General features: G+C 45.2%; 1 protein-coding gene across 6 annotated transcripts in view; it reads right to left on the bottom strand.

Annotated features, from left to right (window-relative positions):
• Positions 1-24,183, bottom strand: part of UBR4 (ubiquitin protein ligase E3 component n-recognin 4) — a 2,945,062-nt gene that overhangs the window by 1,988,842 nt on the left and 932,037 nt on the right. For all 6 annotated transcript variants that reach the window (XM_069611069.1, XM_069611071.1, XM_069611072.1 and 3 more), the window contains exons 32-33: positions 4,627-4,825; positions 3,306-3,494 (exon numbers count right to left, since the gene is read on the bottom strand). In XM_069611069.1, coding sequence (XP_069467170.1) covers positions 3,306-3,494; positions 4,627-4,825 — 388 coding nt within the window. The remainder of the gene's footprint in view (positions 1-3,305; positions 3,495-4,626; positions 4,826-24,183) is intronic.

The following is a 24,183-nucleotide window of genomic DNA, read 5'->3' as shown; positions in this document are numbered from 1 at the left end:
AACAGAGTGCTGGACGCCAGAAGCAAGGAAAGTCTGAAGTGGTATCCGAGAACCACAGTGTTGCTATTTGCTGTCAGACGTGAGGAGCTGAAACACTGAAGAACCGCTGAATCGAAGTTCGCCCATTGCTGCCGCTGACCTTCCCATTGCAGAGCAGAAGGCCCCAGGCGTCCTCCCTCTTATCCCCACGACTGAGGCTCGGGAACAACAGAATCTGCAGTGCTGCATGGGAACAGAAGTCAGCTGGAACAATTTATTCTAACCAGAGGTACTGTAAAGTCTAAGAGAACTTACCTCTTGTTGTGTAGCCTTACTTGCTCTCAGTAGAGACCTGTCTTGGTTGCCTTTCAGAGTTGCTAAAGCTCTGCCCCTCACAAGCCTCCCAGCTTGTGGCCCTTCAAGAGTTCTATTTTCAACAAACATTTCTAAAAACTTTGTGCAAGACTTTTTACCTACCTGCAAAGAAGATCTTCAGTCCCCTTGACATTATGCAATTAGCACTAGCTGTCCTGACTCCCTGAAAAACTCCTCTTTACCTCCGACTTAGTGCTTTTGCCTTTATCTCAGGAAAGGGCTAATTTACTCTGCTTTCGAAGGTTTTTAAATGTACTTACCGGTTTGTGAAGATTTGTTAACCTTTGTTTTATTCCTCTATTCTATCTTTCACACCAAACTCAGTATTGCTCTAAATGTACCAGTGATAAATCAATGTCCACAGTGTCCTAGCTATTTAAGTCACCTGAGGGTGTAGGAAGTGTCTGTGCGCCATCCCCAATGGGCATCATCTGACTTAGAGAAACAGAGTTTGTGTTTGAAGTGTATTTTAAGTATTATCTACATATTGCTCCCTTCTTAAGAAGGCTTATGCAACTGACCGAAATAAATTATTAATTGTTTTATCAAGAAGTGTAAGTGTTTATTTGAATACCTGCTACTGTGAAACTCTGTCACGACATTACAGCTCACATTGACCCCTCTTGAGATAAGCCTGGCTGCTCAGCCACACTACCAAACTGTGCAGTTCAGACTTATACCAAAGGTTGGGTCCCTATTGCCAGGAGGTCAGGGTTATTTTAGTGCATCCAAAGGGTACTGCATACAATCTTGCCTAACACCTGGGAGGCAGGGAAACTCTCTGCGCTGTAGGGACCACCTCGTCAAGTGATTATGTGAAGGGCACAATCACCTTACATTGTGCATTTTATGGTTAAAAGTTGGATGTAAAATGTTATTGGAAAACCAATTCTGATATAACTGGTGTTAAGAGCAGCTAGACCTAAATCCAGATGCTGAAAGTGACATCTGCCCCCACTATACCTCCGCCAATTCAACCAAGACACAAGGCAAGGGGGCGAGTGAATTCAAGAGCCACTGAGAAAATCATAGTACAGGGGATGAATTAACATACTTGTTATAACCCCCATTCCAGCTCATAGGGTTTAACAGATGCAAACCCCTAACCCTACCTCTTCCACATCGGACCGTGATTGGTGCAGTTGGGGCTAAGTATCCAACTGGGCTTCCTCCCAAGGTGGTCGGATTGGGAGTTGATCAAAGAATTTTGCTAAGTTTCTTTTTACCTTTCAAAACACTTACAAACTGCCTGTTGGCTTTGCCAACACTTTTTCAGATACTTTAAAGATTCATAGCTTCTTGCAGGGAGTCGAATTGGGACTTGTGACTAAGGGAACTATGCCTCATCTCTTCTACAAGGGAAGGACTTTTAAAGTGTAGGGCTTAATTTCATAAGGTGCTGTATTGTGTTTTAATTCCTTTATTTTGACTACATATTCTCACATAGGTGTATTAGTAACCTTTATCTTGATCACTTGCTTTACTATTTTACAGTTTTCTTATAATTCTGACCAGTGTTTAAAAGTGTTGCTACTCTATAGCCAGAGAACCTAAAAGCAAATGTATGTAGGTTAGTGTAGGTTTAGAGATCAACTTAACAGTGATTCTTGATTGAAAAGAGTTGTTCATGCCCTAAATAAATACAACTATAAGTTTATACATTCTGTTTAACTTTTGTTAAGAGTGCTCTGTGTGTGCTTAACTGAACCCCTCCCCACTCACACCATCCTACGTCTAACCCTTAATATTCAGTCACACTAGCTTGAAAGAGTTCAGCTGGCCCTTCGCCTCCTTCCCTATTAACTAGAATAGAGTGGCCTCTCAAAAACTGTCCACAGGGCTTATCCTGAAACTCCATCTTAACAGCTACCATTGGAGAGTCATCTTTTCTTTTGGGTGACTATGTTCTAACATTAGGTTAAATGGTTACATAGCCCTCACTTCAAAATATAATGAGGAATAAAGAGTAGAGGCCCCATAAAATGAGACTGCTGAACCTGAAAAATTGAATTCTGTGCCCAGATGCCTGAGGGTTTGAGCATGGCTTACAAATTAAATAAATAAAGTGAAAAACACTGTCCGACATTTAGGATATACTGCACAGCTGTCACCAGAGGGTTGCGTTATGTGACAGGGTTGCTTATCCGGCCAGACAGGGGAGGGAGCCTAACCGCCAACACCCCCAGGGTGCCGGAGTGTGTGCCGGCAGGCCTGCATCCTGACGTTCCTTAGCTTCTGCAGCAGAGGTGGTGCAGCCAGGACAAAGAACCACCAGGAAAACTGGTACGGGATACGTGCATCACACAGGCCCAATGGAGATGTGGCTGCAGGCGGAAGTCAAACAGGCAGCCACAGAGGATGTGGGGGTTATTGCCACTTGGCGGAAGGCAGAACATGGCGGTCAACCAAACCAGAAGGTGGATGGTGATGAGGTGGGAGGCAGGGCATGTCCCCACCAGTATACATTGCTTCACTGAAGTGAGGGAGAGAAGCGGGGCTCTGGCAAACCATGTCAGCCGAAGCCTGTGCTTTAATAGAAAACCAACTAGCCCACCAAGGAAACCTGGTTTTTAAAAAGGGGCCACAAGAAGGCCATGAAAATAAGGGGCAACAGTCCCGTCTATGAAGGCTAGCTCAGGAGCAACGTGCTCACCTTGGAAGCAAGACGACACAGAGCACCACAGGTTCGATCCCGGGGTCCGCGCTTACAAACCTCTAGGTATTAAGCACATTATAAATAAACTATCATATCATATAAACTTGGGCTTTCCATGTCCAGAATGCAGCAATACTGCACAGAAAGGGGGCAGCGCCCAAGTCGTTATGAAGCCTCCCCAGCCCTTCCCATTACACTTCACTCAGATCAGGTAGGTAATTGGGCGGGGTAAGTTGGCCAACCCTGTCTCCATGCAACAAGGACACATTTCTGTTAAAATGTAACACACACTTACCATCTCCCGAGCCAGTCCAAAGCAGCTCTGTGCAGCTGTAGGTGGCCTGCTCCTTGTCCTGCACTGGCCAGCGTCGCCATTACCACCATCAGCTCTGGAAAACCAGCTCCATCACCACCTGATAGGATCTCTGTTGCCATTGGGATCAACGTGCTGAGCAGCACAGTGCAGACACCTTCACCCACTTGGCTAAGGAGAAGGATGGAAGAGCACAAGGATGAGGTCAGGTAACAATATTTCAAAACAGAGTGATGTACTGTGCCTAGACAAAAAGACAGCATAGAAACGTGTAGTACAACTATGGAGCATACTGCATACAGAGCACTCTCAAGAACCCTCATTACCACAGCAAAGTGTGCATTAAACATGAAAGCAGACAACTCGCCACCATTATTAACCAACTTACTTATAGCATACAATGGGAAGTTGGGGCGGAGGGCATAGGAGTGTGAAACCATACATAAAAAAATATATTTCCCCTCCAATTCCCCCACTACAACCGATCAGGGAAGAAGAGGCTGTGACTGGGAAAGCAAACATTGATTTTCTTGTATCGCAACAAACCTCACGACGAGCCCATGAGCTACATTATACAAGACTTCAAGGACTAGCCCAACCTCTCATCACTTCACCTCCCAACAGGACAGACACCCCAAGAAGATGCATTCCCACAAAAGGCCCAGAGAAGCAAAATAAGAGATAAAACATAGAAGGTGCTTGAGTTAGTGGTAAAAGCCTTTCTGTAATTCAGTGTACAGGTTTTCTGTTCTTCCTCACCAAATACACATCATTCAAGCTGTAGAAATAGCAGAATCATAATGCATTTAATCGCATATACAGTTTCCACTTCCCACACCTCCAAGCTCCCCCAATTACCACTTCAGTAAAGGAATCACAGGGACACACCATCCTCCAACCAGCTTTTCCTCCACATATGATATGATAAGTCATTTATAACACACCTGTATACAAGTGTTTTCTAGGTGCGACAATCCTAGAACAATCCTGATTATTAGGAGGAGCAAATCTGCCATCACAACTCCCTGCAAATATCCCTCAAATCCCTGAGGGCTACTCATCTCCATGCTAAATTGTTTGGGAGACATAACCAGTTGAACAATTCCCTCCCCACTACTATAATAGAGAATATTTGCAGAACATTCACTCTCATCTGTGCTAGAATCCTCTTGGATAGAGTCCTTGCACTTTCTAACCTCAAAGTCCTCATCATCATTCCAATGCTCAAAATGTTCAACACCTCACCAAGCACAATGCCCAGGTCCCTTTCCCTCCTGTACTTGTGTCCTGCTTTAACCTTTACCTGTTATCGCGCACAATGTATGTGGTCAGAAGCTGCAGAAGCTGCCGGTTCTCCTGTACAATGTCCACCTGATCAGAATCTTTTGGTGGAGATGTAGTCATACGTGTGAGCCATGCTTGGAGACGGGATGGCTCCACACAGGCCAGCTGGGCGAGCGATCCACAGAGACGCAGCAGGCTTGGGTTTGGGCTCTTCTCAGCTGGGGTCGAAATAGCATGCCATTAGCAACAGTATCACAACAAAAAGATTAATACATTTTTGTTTCAGACCCAGCACAAATTGCCCAAAATAAAGATGTTGGCAAGATAAACATATTGCAGATAATTCCATTACTATTCACTAAAAATATAAAGGATACAAACCTTTCCAGTCAACATACAAAAATCACGTTAATTCGAATAGTTCCATCATGTAAAAACAGTTTGTTGCCTGCGGTTGTTTCCTTAGTGAGTCAGATCACCAAATATGAGGTTTACTGAAGTACTATAAACAGGACTCTGCAAATGTGTGCCTCAGCATTTTGTTTTCCTGTGAATGTTTGCATTTACCAATTAAAATGACTGCAGTCAAAATTATTAAGTTCCCAAACAGACTTGATGTAGGACTCATACATTGTGGGTCACAAGCGGTTAGAACAGTTTGTCTTCCATGTTTTCAGTAAGGAGGGAAACTGACACAGCAAGGCACCAATTATTCCCACAGGGCTTACCTAGCTCACAGAGCTCACAGTGCTAACATTGATTTGTCGTCAAGTGTGACTCTTAAGATGACAGTGGAGTGGTAAGGATACCGTATGTATACCATGTCTAAAATTCTATAGATGTTTCCCTCCTCTACACAGCCAGTTATAAAAAATTACAAGCAATTCAACATAGTGACTACCATACTGTCAGTCAACAGACCCCTTTCCTCCATGTGTTTGGGATGTTGTTGCCTTTAATATTTAGTCTTTTTGCTGCTTTTATCAGATTTAATGAGATTCTCCCTTCCCCAGTATTTTAGCGGCCTGTTGTGCCTGGATTTTATTTTTGCGCAATTGAGATTCTTTTCAAACTCCACAACCGGGGAGCGGGGAACAAGAATTTGGTTATGATGGCGCCATAAAGGAATGCTGCGTGCAACGAGTGATTACTAACAAAGGAAAATAATGATATGAGAGGAGTCTGGGAATATATTGACATATCTAAAGTTTTACTCTTGATATAATCTATATCTTTGGGGCACTGATTTCCATCAGGCAAAGTGAGTGGCACTCTTCACAGTCATATATATATATATATATATATATATATATATATATGCAAGATCTGAGTGTTTTCTTTTCTTTTGATTCTAGCTTACAATGTATAGAGAAAATCCCCATCTACTGGCCTTAGGCAATACTTGCCCCAAGGGCTCTCCAAAAGGTACATGCGCAGTAGAACTGCTGAGACTGCGCTTTCACAAGCCCTCTGGGTGACATGAAGGCCACCTGGTTGCCATTCTCTGAATAGGCCGGCGTCTATAGCTTACAACAATTGGACTTTATTCTTCCCCAGAAGTGGGTCAGGGGGCAGAAGCCATACAACACTCGCCTGCGGATTTGGACACCAGATATAGCCAGATCAGAGCGACTGACCCGAAGCAGAGGGTCACGTGATGACGAGAGACGGGGTGGAAACTGAAGACAGACTATGGGAATGTACAAAAAGGGTTATTGTTGTGTCTCAGCGGGTGGGACCGGTGCTCCGGAATCTGTTGGGAAAACAATCTTCTATGCTTGTTTCGAGTAAGGAAAGTCCAGGGATCGCGGTGCAAACGTCACCGTCTGGGATACTGTTGACATGCAAAGCAAACTGTTCCAGACAGCTTCCAGATGATGAGCCAAAACAAGAAAGATGAAGACTTCTGTGGTGCAGATCCCTTCATGACACCTCTCAGGATGGAAGGAGTGTTGAAAATGAACGTCACCATGGTCAGACGGCGATAGTACAGCAGAGAACACAGAAGCAGGCTCAGTCCAGCTTCCCTTGGAGTGAGGCGAATGAAACTGCCGGCGACTTGTGCCATAGGGTGAACATCTGCAAAGTTCCAAGGCTCCACTCGGAACAACAGCAGCTTCAGCAAGGTAGTCCAAGAGATGGCTAGTTAGTCCACCGGTCCAGAGAAACCTCTGAAGGCACGGATCCTCGAGCAGGGTTCGAACCTGGTTGTTCCCACCGGGACAGGGGTCAAAGTACCAAGATCAGGTAGAGGAGCAGGGCTTCACAAGGCCAATCACTGCAGTATTCCCTGGGTCATTAGGCTGCTCACCTTTGTCGAAGTCTTGGCTCTAACAGCGATAGGTCCCTTTTTATCAAAATTTTGGCTGGGAGCCATGCCAAGCCCAAAAATTGTAAGGATCTGCAGCCAGGGGTTGTCCAAACAGGGACAGCCACTGTTCATTACATCTGTCAAGAGACAGATTTTCAGGCACCAAGGGATGTGCATTGGGACTAGACAGTCCGAGCCATTTCCTCTGGCTCGCACACAGAAAGCCCCTTTGCCTGTGAAAACCACAGCTTTCCCTGGGAAAGTGATTTCCTTACAAGGCATATCCTGACGTAAGAAGGCCAAAGAACAACATGGCCAAAGAACAACATGGCCAAAGAACATCGGAAAATATCATGGCAGTCATCTTAGGGTGCTAGCCACCTTAAGTAGCCATTCGAGCTCGAGTAAAAAACAAAATTGTGAAAGTCACACTGCTGCCAACAGCTTGTCTTAGATATATGTAAGATAATAATGTACAACTGTATGCTATGTATATATGACTAAGAGGTAATACCATTTCCTTGTAACTAAGCTCTGCACAAGTAACAGTGCTGCGATGCCCAAGGGCTGCTTCTGCACTATAGAAATGTAAAAAAAAAAAAATAATAAGAATATAAATTAGGCATACAGTCAAAGTAAGCAAAAAGCCATTATATAAAAAGGTGATGTGTGCCATTGTAAAAATACAAAAATTAATAAAGAGAGACAATCACTCAGTACGGACAGTCTAAGGGACCAGTCAGTTTTGCCATAAGAATGAGCAAAACGAGCAAGAGAAATAAAACGGCAGGCTTTACTGACCTCCAAAAGGTCAAGAGGGTTCAAAACAAGCAGAGAATGGGGGTCCATAGGAATCTATGGAAGAAAAGATGCAAAAAGAAAAGGATAATAGTGCAATTTGTATGGCCAAGAGTTCTGTGGGTTTGTCAGACTCCTGTTTTGTCTATGCCCCTTATGATGTGATATCTTGGCAATAGCAGTAAATTGTCTGTAGTCAGTGTTACTTGTTCTGGTGGTTTGCCGGAATGGTACTCCTTTTAAGAGGTTTGATTTTGTACAACAATGAAGAATGCTCACCAGCTATTTTGATATAGCTACAGGTCGTCTCATCAGCCAAACGTGCAAGACACTTCTGAATAGCACACATGTTTAGACGTGTGTGTGTGGTACTATGTAGATGTAGGATACCATCATGCCGAAGCTTTATTACTTTCCTGACTGAAATTTGTGGGTTGACCTGGTAACAGAGAACTTGGGCTAGGATTGCCAGCACACTTTCATGAGATGGGTATGCAAATGTCAGTACCATATCCAATATGGCTACTAGAACTGTCTCTTTCGGCAACAAGCTGGATTTTGTCTCGTTGATTGTAAAACGCAGTCTGTACAAAGGATCCACTGTTTGTGTGTTCTTTAGACAACCTCCTTGTGTTTCCTGTTATAAGCCAGTTGTCCAGAATATGGTACACAGCACTATTCTGTCAGGTGAGGTGTACTACGACAAGCACCTTGGTGAATAAAAGGTGGCAATGCTGTTCCAAAGGATACATTATTTACCATAATGTTCTTTCTATGAATTCTTCTCTCGCATATTCCTCATCAGATAGATATCCATTACAGCATCAGCTGCTCTGAAAACTTTTCAACAGGGGATGTAGTGCACCTCGACTCAGCCACAGAACCATCTTGCCTCGATGTGCAGTTGTCTGCTCCGGACGCAACATCGGTCGTCTTACATATACTGCGGCACTATACCCCTGTACCTCAGTTCCCCACCTTTTTGGCCCCGAGCTGAGCCACTGCGGAGGAAAACTAGACTATAAGGCCAAAAAGCCAGAGTTCACAGAAAAAAAAAATCTAATTTTGAACTTTGTTACGAGGGAAAAAAAGCCTCAAATGGAATGCGCCACATAACCAGAAAAGGACAAAAGTCCCCAAAACCACAGATCACCTCTTCCTCGAGAAGGAAGCAAGATGAAAGTCCTTTACAGGAAGGGATGCTGCAAGACCTCTCTCCCAAATTGAGAGTCAGCCCAATGGGCCACATACAGGCTGTAATGTTTAGTAAAAGTATGCAGCGAGGACACCTCTTTGCAGCACCGTTGAGGTAGCTACTACTCTGGTGGAGTGGGCTCTGATCCCTGTAGGAAGTTCCCTCCCTGCAATGTGAAAACATTTGGAGATGCAAAGTGTGATCCACTGTTGGGGAGAATTCTCAGAAATGTGCTAATTCCCTTCTTCATTAGAGACCCCAGCTTTTTTGCTGGACTTTAGGACTTTAATTTTTATCCTGGAGAGAGTGAGACCTTTTTCCCACTCTCTCATGTATTTTTCTTTAATTTGAACTCTGTTTCCTGTGGTTTTGGGGATTGACAAACTGCATAGGCATCTTCTTTTTACATTGTGACACAGCACCTTCAGTGCAGTGGACAGGGAAGTCTCTCAGATATCCCAAATGTTTAAATACCTTCTCTTGGTTAAACTACTGTTTCCAAGAGCGGTGAAGTGAAATTGACTTTATTTACATTTATAACTTTTCTAGACCCAGCACACACCATCTTACAATATGGTGCCGGAGGGGGTTACTTGGTATCCCCTTTGTCTAGTTCCTCATAACATTTTTATGTTACCTTTTCTACAATTAATGGCTGGTGGCAGTGGTTTACTTTTGCCTACCTTTGTGTGTTTCTACCGTGGGCTGACATTGCAGCTGCAGTAAAGCACCCATGGGTGCACATTTTGTCAAAATGGCCCTGGTCTTTTTTCACCATTTCTTCTTGGAAAGGTTCTTCTTGAGATTTACTCTGTGCCCCAAACCAGGTTTGGTCCTTTTGTCCGCTTTGTCTTTGGCGGGGCTTGCTGCTAAAGCCCGCCTCTGGCTCCAGCGTGTCTGACAGGGCAGGAAGTGAGGAAGGTGCCTGCAACTGTGCTTAATCCCATTGGTTACAGGAATGCACCCAAAGGTGATTGGCTGGCTGTCCTTGGAGGACAGCCACCCTGCTGTGTGATTGATACGAATGAATGGGAGAAACCTGCATAAAAAGGTGAGTTCTTTTGCTTAGAAGGCAGAGTCAACCACTGGAGGAAGGAATCCGAAGAAGAGACACTTGCTGCAACTCCTGGACCGTTGGTTTGCCTAGTGAAGCCCTGCTGCAGTGCCGAAACTCCGAATTCGCTTCGACTAGAGAAGCCCTGCAAAGGACAACCTCTCCCCTTAGGTTGGTGGGACCAATCGACCCCAAGACAAACTCATCTGGAAATTCTCTCGGAGCTGGCTATACTTCCATTGCTGCTGCAGGAACCGATTGCCAGGGAGAGGCACACCAGAATCAGGTGTCTCATCTTTAAGTCGGACCAGAGCTCCAGGAAGATTCTCCGGATCTCCCATGAAGAAGGACTGACCAAGCCTGAGCCACCTCAACAGAGTGCTGGACCCCAGATGCAAAGAAAGTCCATAAGGCTGCCAACCTTCAAACTGTAGTGCAGGAATCCCCAGACGTCCTCCCTTTTGCACCCACGACTGAGGCCCAGGAACAACAGGATCTACCATACTACAACTGGAACAGAAGCCAGCTGTAACCACTTTCTCCAGACCTAAGGTACTGTAAACTAAGAGGTACTTGCCTCTTGCTGTGTAGTTTGCCTGCCCCAAGTTGAGGCTTGCATTTAGTGCCTTTGCAGAGTTGATTGTAGCTTTGTCCCTCACAAGCCTTCCAGCATTTGGCCCAACAGTGATTTCATTTTCTACAACGATTTCTAAAACATTGCGCAAGACATTTTACTTACCTTCAAGAAGTGACTCAGCTCCCCTAGACTTTGTTCAATTGACACTGGTTGTCCTGGCTCCCTGAAAGACTCTATCCTCTGACTTTGTGCTTTAACTATCCCTCAACAAAAGGCACACATTCTATAACTTGTGTAGCTGGGAAAGGGTTCATTTATTTTGCATTGGGGGTGCAAAAGTACTTACCTGCTTAATAATGTGTTAACCATTGTTTTATTCCCAAACCCATTTCCTTTGACACCAAACTCAGCATTGCTCTAAATGTACCAGTGATATACCAATGTCTACAGTGTCCTAGTTATTCAAGTCACCTCAGGGTGTAGGAAGTATGTGTGCCATCCCAAATGGGTATCTACCGATTCATTGAAGCAGTGTGTGTATTTTGAAGTACATTTTTGTGTTACATGATTTGCTCCCTTCTAAGGAAGGCTTATTCAACTGACTGTTAAATTAATAATTGTTTAATCAAGAAACCTTGGGAGTAAATGTTTATTTGGATGCTTGGCACTGTGGATCTCTATGTTACAACCCTACAGCTCACATTGACCCCTCTTTAGATAGGCATGGTTGCTCAGTCACTCTAGCAACTTGTGTAGTACATGCTTATACCAAAGGTTGGGTTAACTATTGCCAAGAGGACAAGGCTGGTGCAGTCTCCCACAGGTTACTGCATACAATCATAGCCAACATCCACCGTGAGATGGTCCGTTTTGAAACGGCTAAACCCTTCCTAGCCACAGAGAAGGCCACTGTTGGGAAGATATTCAGTTTAGTGCTAAATTCCTCCCACCTTAGAGACCCCCAGCTCTTTTGCTGAACTTCGGGACTTTGTACGTTTAATTCTATGTGTTTTCTCTTTGTTTTTCTTTTGGTTGTGGAGTCTGACAAACTCCATAGGAATCTTTTACATTGTGTCACACAATACCTTCAGTGGAGTGACACAGGGAAGTCTTAGATTTCCCAAGGTTTAAATACCTTATCTTGGATAAACTCCTCTTTCCAAGAGCAGTGAAGTGAAATTGACTTTACTTACATTGTAAACTTTCTAGACCCAGACTATCTTACAATAGGGTGCTGGAGGAGTTACTTAGTACAACCTTTGTCTAAGTTCTCATGTAACATTTTTATGTTACCCTATCCTCGATAAATGGCTGGTGGAAGTAGTTTACTTTTAACTACCGTGGTGTGCATTTACTGTGGGCGGTGTTAGCAGCTTCAGTAAAGCACCCAAGGGTGCCATTTTTGTCGAAATGGACCCAGTCTTCTTTTTTCACCATTTCTTTGTGGAAAGGTCCTTCTTGACATTTACTCTGCGCGCCAAACCAGGTTTGGTCCCTTTGTTTTGCCTTTGCTGGGATTCACAAGTGAAGCCCGGGGACAGGAAGCAAGGGAGGTGTCCGAAACTCCCTGTAATTAGTCTCATAGGAGACAGGAATGCACTCTTAGGTGATTGGCTGGCCAAGGGCAGCCACCCTGCTGGGTGACTGACGGCTAGGCTGAAATGAATGGGAGAAACCTGCATAAAAGGCAAGGCTTTTTGGTTTGGAAGGCAGAGTCGACCATTGGACGAAGGAATCCGAAGAAGAACTTTAAGAGGTTGCCTGCTGAAACTCCTGGACTATTGGTTTGCCTGGTGAAGCCCAACTGCTGTGCTGAAACTCCAATTTCGTTTCAACTAGAGAAGTCCTGCAAGGACCACTTCCCTTGAGTTGGTGGGACAAATCAAATCCAAAATAAGCCACCTGGACATCCTCTCGGAGCTGGTTGAAATTCCACTGCTGCTGCAACCGAATAACCAGGGAGAGGAACACCAGATTGTATGCGTTGCTTTTAAGTTGACCAGAGCTCCAGGAAGATCCTCTGGACTCCCAGGAAGCATAACTGACCAAGCCTGAGCCACCTCAATAGAGTGCTGGACCCCAGATGCAAGGAAAGCCCCTCTCGACAGCCAAGAGTCTGAGGTGTTGCTATTTGCTTTGACGCGAGGAGCTGACACTGCGAAGTGCCACTCAATAGAAGTTGGTCATTTTATGTTGCCGACCGTCCCGTTGCAGTGCAGTAGTCCTCCAGGCGTCCTCCCTCTTGTCCCCATGACTGAGGCCCAGGAACACGGGATTTGCATAGCTGCACAGGAACAGAAGCCAGCCAAAGCCCTTTTCTTCTAACCAAAAGGTACTGTACAGTCTAAGAAAATGTACCTCTTGTTGTAACCTTACGTGTTCTCTGCTGAGACTTGTCTTGGTTGCCTTGTAGAGTTGCTAACAGCTTCTTTACTTCACAAGCCTAATCAGCTCGTGGCCCTGCTTTGATTCCTTCTTTTCTACAAAGACTTCTAAAACATTGTGCAAGACTTTTACTTACCTGCAAGAAGTGCTTCAGCTGACCTAGACTTTTGCCTAAGTGACTTTGGCCTAGCTTGGCTCCCTGAATAACTCTTCTTCCCTTTAACCTTGTGTTTTGTGTTCCTTCCAGGAAGGGGTTAACTAACTTTGCATTGGGGTTACCAAAAGTACTTACCTGCTTCAGAATATTTGTGTGGTCTCCTGTTGTTCTAATAATGCCTTTTCTTTGACATACTCCTAAGGTCCGATTCTAAATGCAAACAGTGTTATATTAATGTCCAGTGTCCAAGTTACTTAAGTCACCTGAGGGTGTAGGAAGTGTCTGTATGCCATCCCAAGAGGGTAATTACTGATTTAGAAATATTAAGAGTAGGTATTTATTGAGTGCATTTGTGTGTTACTATTATATTGCCCCTTCTGAAAAAGGCTTACTTTGACTGTTAAATAAATTAATAATTTTTAATCAAGAAACCTTGTGTGTAAGAGTTTATTTGAATACTTGTCACTGTGAATCTCTGTGTAACTCCCCTACAGCTCACAATGACTTTTAATATAAGCCTGGCTGCTCAACACGCTACCAACATGTGTAGTACAGACTTATACCAAAGGTTGGTTTCCTATTGCCAGGAGATCAGGGTTGTTGTAGTGCACCCAAAGGGTACTGCATACAATCTCGCCTAACAGCCACAAACAGCGTATCCACCTCAATGAATTCAGCCGTCCTGGCAACATAAAAACTCAATGCCCTTGGTGGGCACAGTCTGTGAAACCGCTCCTCAGATGGGTGCAGAAGTGGATAATTAACAGGAAGGTCAATGGCCTGGGAGAGGTGGAATTCTGCAACTACCTTGGGCAGAAACCCGAGTCGCACCTTCAGGGAAACCATCTCCTAAAAAAGCAAATGAGAGGCCAATAAGATGGCCATTAAGAATGTGGTCTTCAAGGTGCGCAAACGCAAGGAGCATGAATATAAAGGCTCAAATGGAGCCGGCACAAGAAAGGTAAGAACCAAATTCAGGTCCCAATCTGGAACAGCAAAGGGAGTAGGCAGAAACATTCACTTGGCCCTTCAGGAATTGGGCCATCACCAGGATGGTAAAGAAAGATCCTTGATCCGGAGACCTTTTAAACACAGCAAAGCTTCCAAAATGTCCTTTGATTGTGATGAACTAAAGGACTGAAGAGGCCAGTGACAGAATGAACTCCATCACTGTAGTGGTGGGGTAAGAGATAGGGTCAATCTCAGGACAGGGGAAGACAAATGCTTTGCGTCTACTTAGCCCCACCCTGTCTCAGTTTTCCCAGATTACTTAATGGGTTGTCTGCATGTCGCTGGAGTTTGGATTCCCTGCCGTTGCGTTCAATAAGAGGTCTCCAGGAGCTGTAGGTGCATGGATTCTTCCGGTGAGGTCCAGATGCAAGATGCAGCCACTGGGAATGAAGAAATGCAAGATTCACTGATGCAAGCCTCTTAAGGACACTTCACAAAACGGAGTAAGGCGAGATCCAGAGACTGCCACCGCACACAGATGACGGCAGCCATCCTTCCAGTTATGGTTGAAGAAGCTATTCTAGGACAGGATTGCATGAGGCTCAGGCGCTGAAATTTACATGGAAGGAGATTTATACCACAAGCTGGCAACTACTGAAGTTCCGGGTGCAACCATGCAACAGCGATGCTTCTGGCAAGGTAGTCCACGAGAGAGCTGGTCAGTTCACCTGGTGATCCAGGGACACTTCCAAAGGATCAGGACGGCTGGATACTCTAGAAAGCATTGAGACTAGTTGGTCGCACTAGTCCAAGTGCTGAAGCACCACCACGGTCTTCAGAGAACAGAGTCCAACAGGGCTTCACCAGGGATGCCAGGTGACACGAATCTGGAATATTCGCCCCTTCTCCCAAGAGGGGAGCTACCACCTTTGAGGGCAAGGAGGACAGATGCTCAGCAAGACCCTCCCTACGGGTGTGGGAAAGTGGTCCTCACTGTGAGCGGCTCCCCTCCAGGGGACAAGGAGTCTCATTCCCATGAGTAACTCCCAATCAAGAATACATTGTCTGCATATATGGTAATCAAAAATACTGATGTTACTTTGGTTTTGTATTCAAATAGCTGTGACATTACTTCCAGCTCTTTGGCTTCAGTCAATGCTAGATTCCCTCTGAACCCAAGAGTCAAAGAGGAACGACACACCCCTTTCACTATTGGTAGTGAACATATAGAGACTAGCAACCTGGATGAGAGCGAATTCTAAGCAGAGGTAAGCCTCTGACGTGAATATGCCGTGAGGGGCGGAGCCAAGTTAGAACATGGAGCCGGCAGCGTGGAGCGATAGTGGATTGGAGAAAACATGAGGGTTACAGGAGCCGAGAAAATCCAATGCTAAACACAGGCAGACACCCAACCGAGGTCTCGCTGCATTAAATATATCAGAGGGCAAGCGGAATTTGAGGAGCCCTAGTGACTAACATATGAATTTGGGGGGAGCCAAAATGGTTAAGGGAGCCTGAGAAACCCGAACACAGGACATGGGAAGGCGCCCAGTCAAGGACCTGCTGAAGTAAGCACAAAGGCCCAGAGCGCTTCAGGGAGCCCATGAAATATAAAACAATAGGGGAAAAGACTAGGACCTGGGAGAACCTGGAGGGTTCCATTGCCCAAACCCTAAGCAAGAACACCATCAAATAGAAGATCAAAAATGCTATAACTTCGAGTCCATATGACCCTCTCAGGACCGGCATTAACTTATCTTGCCACTCTGATCGTGGCGTCATGGCTCTTCCATGATTTCCCCTGCTGCTTAATGGAGAATTCAACACTCTGGAGAATTCAAAATTCCTACACACGCTGCTGCTGCTGCTGCTGCCCTTCTTCCACTTTGATCTCATGCTGCCATCTTCATTGTCACATTATTCTGGAAATATAGTCCCCAACACCAAATAAAAGAAAACAAAAAAAAAAAAAAATCACCTTTTAAATGCTTATATTCTACAATAAGCTATTAGGAGATTGGGGTCTTGGGGAAAGTTAGCTAAGGGGTTCTCCCATTCCTCCTGACCTGTTTCCCCTCCCATGTGATCCTCCCGCCTAACACTGCCCATCAGGATCAGAACGCATCTTGCCTTTCCCTGGCCACACGAGGGGTTTGAGGTCAGGTTGCCTAGGTGAATCATCAGAGTCATCACAGACTACTACTTCTGGGCCACTACGCAGGCCTCCTCAGTAGTCTTTTTCTGGTCTTCAGTTGGATGTTCATCAACGAGGGAGTCTTGGCTTCATTGCTGATCTAAGGAAATGGCTGCAGGAGTTATCTTCTTACCAAAACCCAGCCTGGAAGCAAGTCCAAGTCAACAATGGTAAGGTTCTGCATCATTCAACCAGCCAGTAGCTGCCCAATCAGGGACAACTATTGGTTTCACTCATGCCCCAAGACTCTCTGGCGCCACAAATGTGGAATGGGATTAGACATTCCCACCCATTTCCTGAGCCACACACACAAAGGCAGCACTAGCCTGTGAAAGCAGCAGTGTTCCCGAGCAAGTGCATGATCTTATATGGGATTTGCTGACTTGGAAAGGCAGGAAGGCAGCCAAAAAACAATATGGCCTAAGAACAAGCAAAAATCTTGTGGCACAGCCATATTAGGGCTCTAGACACGTTTAGAAGCCAAACGCAATAAGTGCCAATGTGAAAACGTGAAAAATTGTAAAAATATATCTGCTGCCACCAGCTTGTCTTTAGGCACATATACAAGTAACCAAACATCACAAGTGTAAAAAGCTATGCTGATACAAAGTATCTCCATTGCACTGCATTGTAAGATGCTGTGTGCAATGTTAAAAAGAAACAGTTTCACAGCACTGATAGTCTGAAGTACTGATCAGTCTCCCCATAACAAATGAGCAAAATGCAGGAGAAGTGAAGAAAAAGGCTTTACTTGCCTTAAAGTCAGAACAGGTTAAAAAAATAGAGCAAAAAGAAAGGGTGATGGGGGCGTGGCCAGCCAAGGACCTGAACGGATGGCTCCTCGGTAAACTCTGATTCCTTCCAGCCCAGAGCCCCTACTCCTTTCTAAGATGCCGATTTTCCTGCAGAAGCGACCCATGCACTTATGAATACTTGAGGCGCATGATGGCCTAAAATGAAGGCGGCAAAACCCTTTGAAAAGACAAGTTTGAGGCAGCTTTAAGTCACAGACTGATCTTTGCGCCAAAATGGCAGCCTGTTGATTGCTTCATGGGGGAGGAGAGCAAAGAAACGCACCGAAGACAAGGAGGACCTCAAGGCATGAAAAGAAAGCAAGGAGCAGAATATGAATGCTGGGCAAGGGCCCTAAAAAGAAGGCAAGGAGCAGAATATGAATGCTGGGCACCCGGATCGCATTACTTTAAACAGAGCGGTCTCCGGCTCTCTCCTCCTACCCCCCTGACGTGTACTGGAGTGCTCCTGTCTGCTGCTGCGTGAGGGGCCGAGTGCCTCGAGAACCTGCGAGCGATCACCGGACCAGATCCTTTGTGCCGGCACTCTGAGCAAAGAAGGGCTCAGTGAAGCTGAAAGCGAAGCGGACCGAAGGGGAGCCGCAGCTGCAGGCGACTAGGAGCGCGGCGAGGGTGAAAGCGGACAGCAACGCAGATGCGGGTGAGTGCGGTGGCAGCTGCTGAGGCGGAGGAAATACTCTGGGATGCGGGAAACAGCTAATGCACCGCGACCCCCATCCTACGAGGCAAGAAGGTAGGAAGAAATGGTGAAGCGGGGCCAAGAAGTAGGTGAGAGCCACGCCTGCCTGCGAGCCATGGTGTGCGCTTAAGACAGCAGGCCAGTGGAGGCAAAGGAGTAGAGTGGGTGGGGACCCCGAGGGCGGAGGAGACCCCGGCAGCCATATGAGCCAAGGACCTGTATGATAAAATACCAGCAAGCTGGAACATTAAGCGAAGATACTACAGGTAAGAACTAATTGGAGCAACAGGGGTCCCATTCTGGAGGCTGAAAGAAACTCTTCCCGCAACAAGAAAAGCCTAGAAGCGCACAGGCCATTCCCCAAGCCCGAGAATCAGCGGGAACCTCGAAAGGCAAGATGCCAGCGAGATCCTCATTAACCAATTAACAACACACTCTGTAAGAGGACTAAGTTTAAGCTAGATCCAGAATCCTACGCCTTGCCTTCAGTGAGAATGGCTAAGCAAGTGCAGAAGCAGAAAGGCTCATCTTCTGGAGACAAAGGCACTTATGCAAGCAGCGGAGTCCCAGAAACGTAACCTGCAACAGACAACCGCTCAAGTAAACTCCCCTACTCAAGGGGACAAGCTACTACAAGAAGATCAACCGCTGCGCAAGCCTGATCTGTTGGAGATGCTACAGGAGCTAAAAAAAAGACATTAAAGACAGTGCCTCTGACCTGCCCAAGTCAATAGCGGACCTCAATAAAAGGATCACTGCAGTAGTGAAGCGAATTGATGAAGCAAAAATTACACTGGCTGAACAAGGACATGAACAAGATGAACTATCCAGAAGGGTTCAGGAATTGGAACAACAAATGGACCGAATCCAAAAGAAACAAGAGGACGCCGAGAATAGATCAAGGCGCAATAATATACGAATCCGGGGCATGCCAAAATCGATACCGGACTCCGAGTTAAAACAAAAAGTTATAGAGCTGTTTTGACAATTACTGGGCCCGGATGATGAGACAATACTGGACAGAACCCAGAGAGTCTACTCCAACTACCAAATCAACAGAAACTTGGGCCCAGATGTGCTGACTAGAGTACACATGTATCAACTAAAAGAGGACATCATGAAGGCAGCTCGTAAGGAAGAACCCATTCGATACCAGATGACAACCATCCAGCTCTACCAAGACCTAGCCCAAGCTACACTACAAAAGAGGAAACGGCTGCGAGTGATAACCGATTGGCTGCGAAACAAGGCAATTCAATACTGATGGATCTTCCCGAATGGACTTCGCTTTGAATGGAAGGGGCAGCGATACACGGTTACGAAGGAAGAAGAGTTGGAGGAACCTACGAGCGAAGGAGAAGAGAAAGATGCTACTGAAAGAGACTTCATCAGATCACTCTAAAGATAGCACAGCTCAGGAGAGAGATCGATGGAAGCCGGCACAACCTCGCCAACGAGGACGCACTAAGGAACATAAGTAGACAAACCCGACATGACGCCCCAACAAGAAAGGGTAAAGATACCTGTAAGTTATAAGTTATACATTCTGGGGTCCCTTTCCACTTAGAAATAAGGAACCTTAGCGATGGTCCTGCAGAGGCAAGTACCGCACAGAGGGTAAATTAACCATCATCAAAAGTTCACGTTATAGAAGACAAAGATGATTGGTCCAAAGATGGGGGTCGGCTGAAAGGGGGTGGGGGAGGGCTGGAGGGGGACACATAGAACCCCAAGTTCCTGGGAAAGTTAATTCCTAGTGAGTAGTGTGGCAGCTTATGTTAACTGTTATGGTTTAACGTTTTGGGAAGTTGGAATATGGGGGGGGGGGGGAGAATTTTGTATAAAACTCACAGTTGAGGCTCAAAAACACATGAATGCAATGCTTAACGACTACTGCAGAGAAAGGGACAGACTACGAATATGATGTTCTACTCTAGAAATGATTGACCCCAAGTACATCACGCTCAATGTGCAAGGGCTAAACTCCCCTATAAAAAGAAGATCAATTATGAGAAGACTGGGGGAATTACAGGCCTCGTGGTATGGGTACAAGAAACCCATTTGCCCCCGAAAGACGAGCATCGGCTACGACAGAGCCTTCCCAACGCAGTTCTTGGCCTCGAGTGGGACAAAGAAAAGAGGCGTGGGAATTCTCATGGTCCATTTTGAGAAACAGGATGTTAAAAAAGACCCAGAAGGGAGATACCTAATCCTGGGGGGAATACTAATGAACCAGCAAGTGACCATGGTGGCGATTTACTCTCCCAACGAAAAGCAAGACAGGTTCCTGATGGAGCTTAACCCCCCAAAAAAAAAAAAAATAAATAAAAAATAAAAATCGCAGAATGGGGAAAAGGGCAAATCCTTATAGGGGGAGATCTTAACTGCGTCATGGACACCTCTATGGTAAAACTCTACCAGCAACATCCAGCGATAACGCGAATAGACGAGCCTTGGCGCAATTTCTCAGAGACCTACAGCTAATTGAAACCTGGCGCTTCTTCCGCCCTCAAGAGAAAGATTACACCTTTTACTCAGCAGTATATAAAGGGTTTTCCCGGATCGACATGATTCTAATATCCGATACAGCTATCTCACAGGTCACGGGGCTAGAAATAGGGGTGCAATGTATTTCAGATCATGCAACGTTTCCTACGACCATGGAAATGCCACGCCCGAGGCCACAAACTCGGAAACCATGGCTGCTAAATGAGCTATTATTGAAGGACCTAGCATTGCGAACGAATATTGAACAGGTGCTAAGGAACTATTTCATCGAAAACACCACACCAGGGATTAACTGGGGAATAATATGGGATGCTAGTAAGGCAGTGGTCCGAAGGGAATTCATCGCGCACACAGCGAATTTCCTAAAGAGAAAACAAAGAGGCTAGAACTAGAGTCTAAAGTAGAAATAGCCGAAACACAATATAGAGACAAAAAATCCCAAAGGGCCTGGCGGGAACTCAAACAATCTAGAGGCACACTATACGGCTGAATCCGCACGACGACTCCTTAAAATTATGTAAAAGGGGAAAAAGCCAACCGACTATTAGCGGCCAAGTTAAGAAAGCACAAGGACCGCAACCACATTAATCGACTAACACATCCAAGGGGAGAGGTGGTCAAAGATGAAAAAGGGTTAGCAGAGGTGTTGCATGCATTTTGTTAAACATCTATCAAGGGACCATTTACAAAGGGAGACACAAACGGAATTCCTACCACAAACTGAATTGCTGCAAATAACGGAGGAGGATAGACAGGAGTTAGAAGCACCGATATCAGAAGAAGTAGTGAGGGGAGTCATTAACACCTTGAAAGGGAACAAAACCCCGGGCCCGAACAGTCTTTGCAATGCTTATTATAAAACATTTCTGAATGTATTGGTCGGCCCACTAACACGCCTATTTAATTATATAAGGGACACCGGCCAAGTCACGGGGGAGATGAGCCCAGCAACTACGGTCCTCCTCTTAAAACCAGATAGAGATTCAACGGAATGTGCAAGTTATCGTCCTATCTCTTTGCTAAATAGAGACGCAAAGATTTACTCTACCATCTTTGCACAAAGGTTAGCTAGAATCCTTCCCAAAATAATCCACACGGACCAAGCAGGCTTTGTAAGAGGACTCCATACTTATGATAATATTCGTAGGGCTATAAATATTATTGAATGGGTGCAGAGAACAGGCCAACCTATGTTGGTATTGGCGCTAGACGCCTCCAGGGCCTTTGACAGCCTAGACTGGAGCTTCCTGCAGCTAGTCTTAGAGAAGTTTGGATGTGGCCCGATTTTCTCTCGCATGGTTCTGGCCAATTTCTTACATCCATCCACAAGATTGATGATTAATGGTCAGTAATCCGAAAGCACACCAATCTGCAAAGGTACTAGACAGGGGTGCCCCCTTTCACCGTTAATTTTTGCAATGGCTATGGAGCCGCTCGCACAAGGAATACAAACAGAACAAGGCATCCTGGGGGTGGAGACAGGGACCTGCGGAAGCCAGAAAATAGCCCTATATGCGGACGATATTTTTCTGAAGGACACAGAGCGCTCACTTCCCCACACAATCACAATGCTAAAGAAATTAGCAGAAGTTTCAGGGTTTCACATAAACTACCCTAAATCTAGTGCACTTAATATCTCAGAAAACCCTGACAAGCTAGCAGAGTGGCAGAAGAACTATCCACTAAAATGGAGCCAAGGACCCACAGCTTACCTAGGCATAAATCTAACTCCTACCTACAGGAGGCTTTCTGAGCTAATATCCCGAGCTTACTGGCAACCCTGACGGAAGACCTGAAAAGATGGAGCTGTCTTGGACAGTGCACATAGTAGCGGTTAAGATGTCCTTGCTTCCCAGATTTCTATATGTAATGGGCACACTCTGAGAATCCCCCCCCCCCCGCAATCCAAAACATGCAAAAGAAAGTCTTGGCCTTCATTTGAAAAGGAAGGAAACCAAGAATCCCCCAAAATATTATTTGCCGAACTCGGGCAATGGGAGGGCTAGGTGTACTGGAATTTCGTAGATACCTTTGGCCAGCGCAGGTGGCACCAATGCTACAACGGCCTCCAAGAGAACCAAAATATATGGGTAAACCTAGAAAGAGAAGCAACAAAAACCCTGTTAGAGAATCTGGGGTTCTTACGCCCAATATATAGAGGGAATGGAGGCACACTATTAGAAACAACAAAAGCCATATGATGGTACTGGGATAAGGCCCTACGAAATAGGAAGCTAAAACCATGAGGAGGCCCATTCACACCTATGGCCAATAATCCAGAATTTACACCAGGCATACAACCTAATTTTTGGTCCCACTGGGGTGAAGGGAGAAACCCGACCTTAAAAGAATTTTATATTGAGTGGGTACCCCTGACATTTGAAGGGTGTAAGGAGAAGTTCTCGGTTCCCGAAAGCGAAAGATATCATTATACTCAAATTAGACATTGGGTCACAAACACAAAGGTGAAGGAGGGAGCTTCTCATCAATATATAGGGCTGGAACTCTCTGGAGCAGACCCGGAAGAAATACTCCCATATATGAGAACGTGGGAAGACGAAGTGGGCAAACCTATACCTATAGAGAAATGGGGGCAAATATGGCAGTGAGCAGCGAAAAGCTGTAAATGTGCTTCAATCAAAGAGGCGACATTCAAATTATGCCTTAGATGGTACATGACTCCACAACTAATCCATTCGATCAAAGCAAGTTACTCTTTGTTGTGCTGGCGAGACTGCGGGGAGGTGGGGGATATGATTCACATGTGGTGGACCTGCCCTCGGGCACAGACATATTGGAAGGAAATTCCAAGTCATATCAAGGAAATAACGCATGTGCAGCTCCTCATGGACCCACTGGTAATATTAGGGGCAGCTATCGAGAACATCTGTGCAAATACTGGAAACAGAGCCACGCTCATTACCCACATGTTGAGCGCAGCGAGGATTCATCTGGCACATATGTGGAAAAACAAACTAGGACCAGTAGAAGCCATGTGGTGGGTCAAATTATGGGGAATTCTATTCGGCTCCTATTCTAAGTATCTGAATACGTGGATGCCCCTTCACAAATTTACTAGAGAAAATGAACAAATGTACTTCAAACCTAGAATACTACATAAAGTCTCCATAATATAATCAAAGGTCAGAATAGAATCACCTGGAGAAGAAAATTGCATTGTTAAATAAATGGAGTTTTGTATGAACTCAACCAAACACTAATGAAATGGAATAAGCAGGGAGAGGGAGGAAGGGGGGGACAATTGTTAAATGTTAGCTATTATATTCAAGGACTCTATGGACTCAGTAATAGTGTGAGAACTGTGAACAATAAGAAAAGAAGTGTACAGCACCTCAATCCACTTTATGCGTACGTTTGTTGTCTGAGCTCTTGGAATAAAAAAACCAAAATAAAGTTTGTAAAAAAAAAAGGGGGGGATTGAGGGAGGGGAGTCCATAGACTCTAGGGAGTAAATGTTGCAAAAAGAGAAATCTTTAACAAATTGGCACAGCCAAAGTCACAATGAAACGAGAAAGATTTAAAGACATTCCTATTGGAAGTCAACTATTCTGCTGGGCAGAAGACCTGGAAACTTGCTGGGACACGTTGGGTGGGTGTCAAAAGCCAACCAACATTTCAGTGTTTGAAGAAGGGGACCTGTTCTGGTCAATTTTTGTTAGTCTTAGATTAGGCTTTTTGGACAGAGGAATGCATTAAGGTTTGTAACTGTGCGACTTACTGACTGACCATTTCTTCTTTTTTTGATAGGGCCAAAATACAGAGAGATGGGGTTCAAATAGGCCTTCCTCTCAAGTTAAATAAACCACATGTTTGAACCATAACCTCTTGCCTGACTGACTTACTGCAGCTACGAATGTGTTAAATTGTCTTGCACCCCTGGTGAAGGCAAAACTAAACAGCTGCCACAAGTCTACTTCCTCGAACCAACAAAGGC

Source organism: Ambystoma mexicanum, chromosome 8, assembly GCF_040938575.1.
Source record: "Ambystoma mexicanum isolate Mex_15411 chromosome 8, UKY_AmexF1_1, whole genome shotgun sequence".
NCBI classification, from domain to species: domain Eukaryota; kingdom Metazoa; phylum Chordata; class Amphibia; order Caudata; family Ambystomatidae; genus Ambystoma; species Ambystoma mexicanum.
The sequence above is the reverse complement of the archived record's forward strand: the minus strand, read 5'-3'. Positions and strand labels throughout refer to the sequence as shown.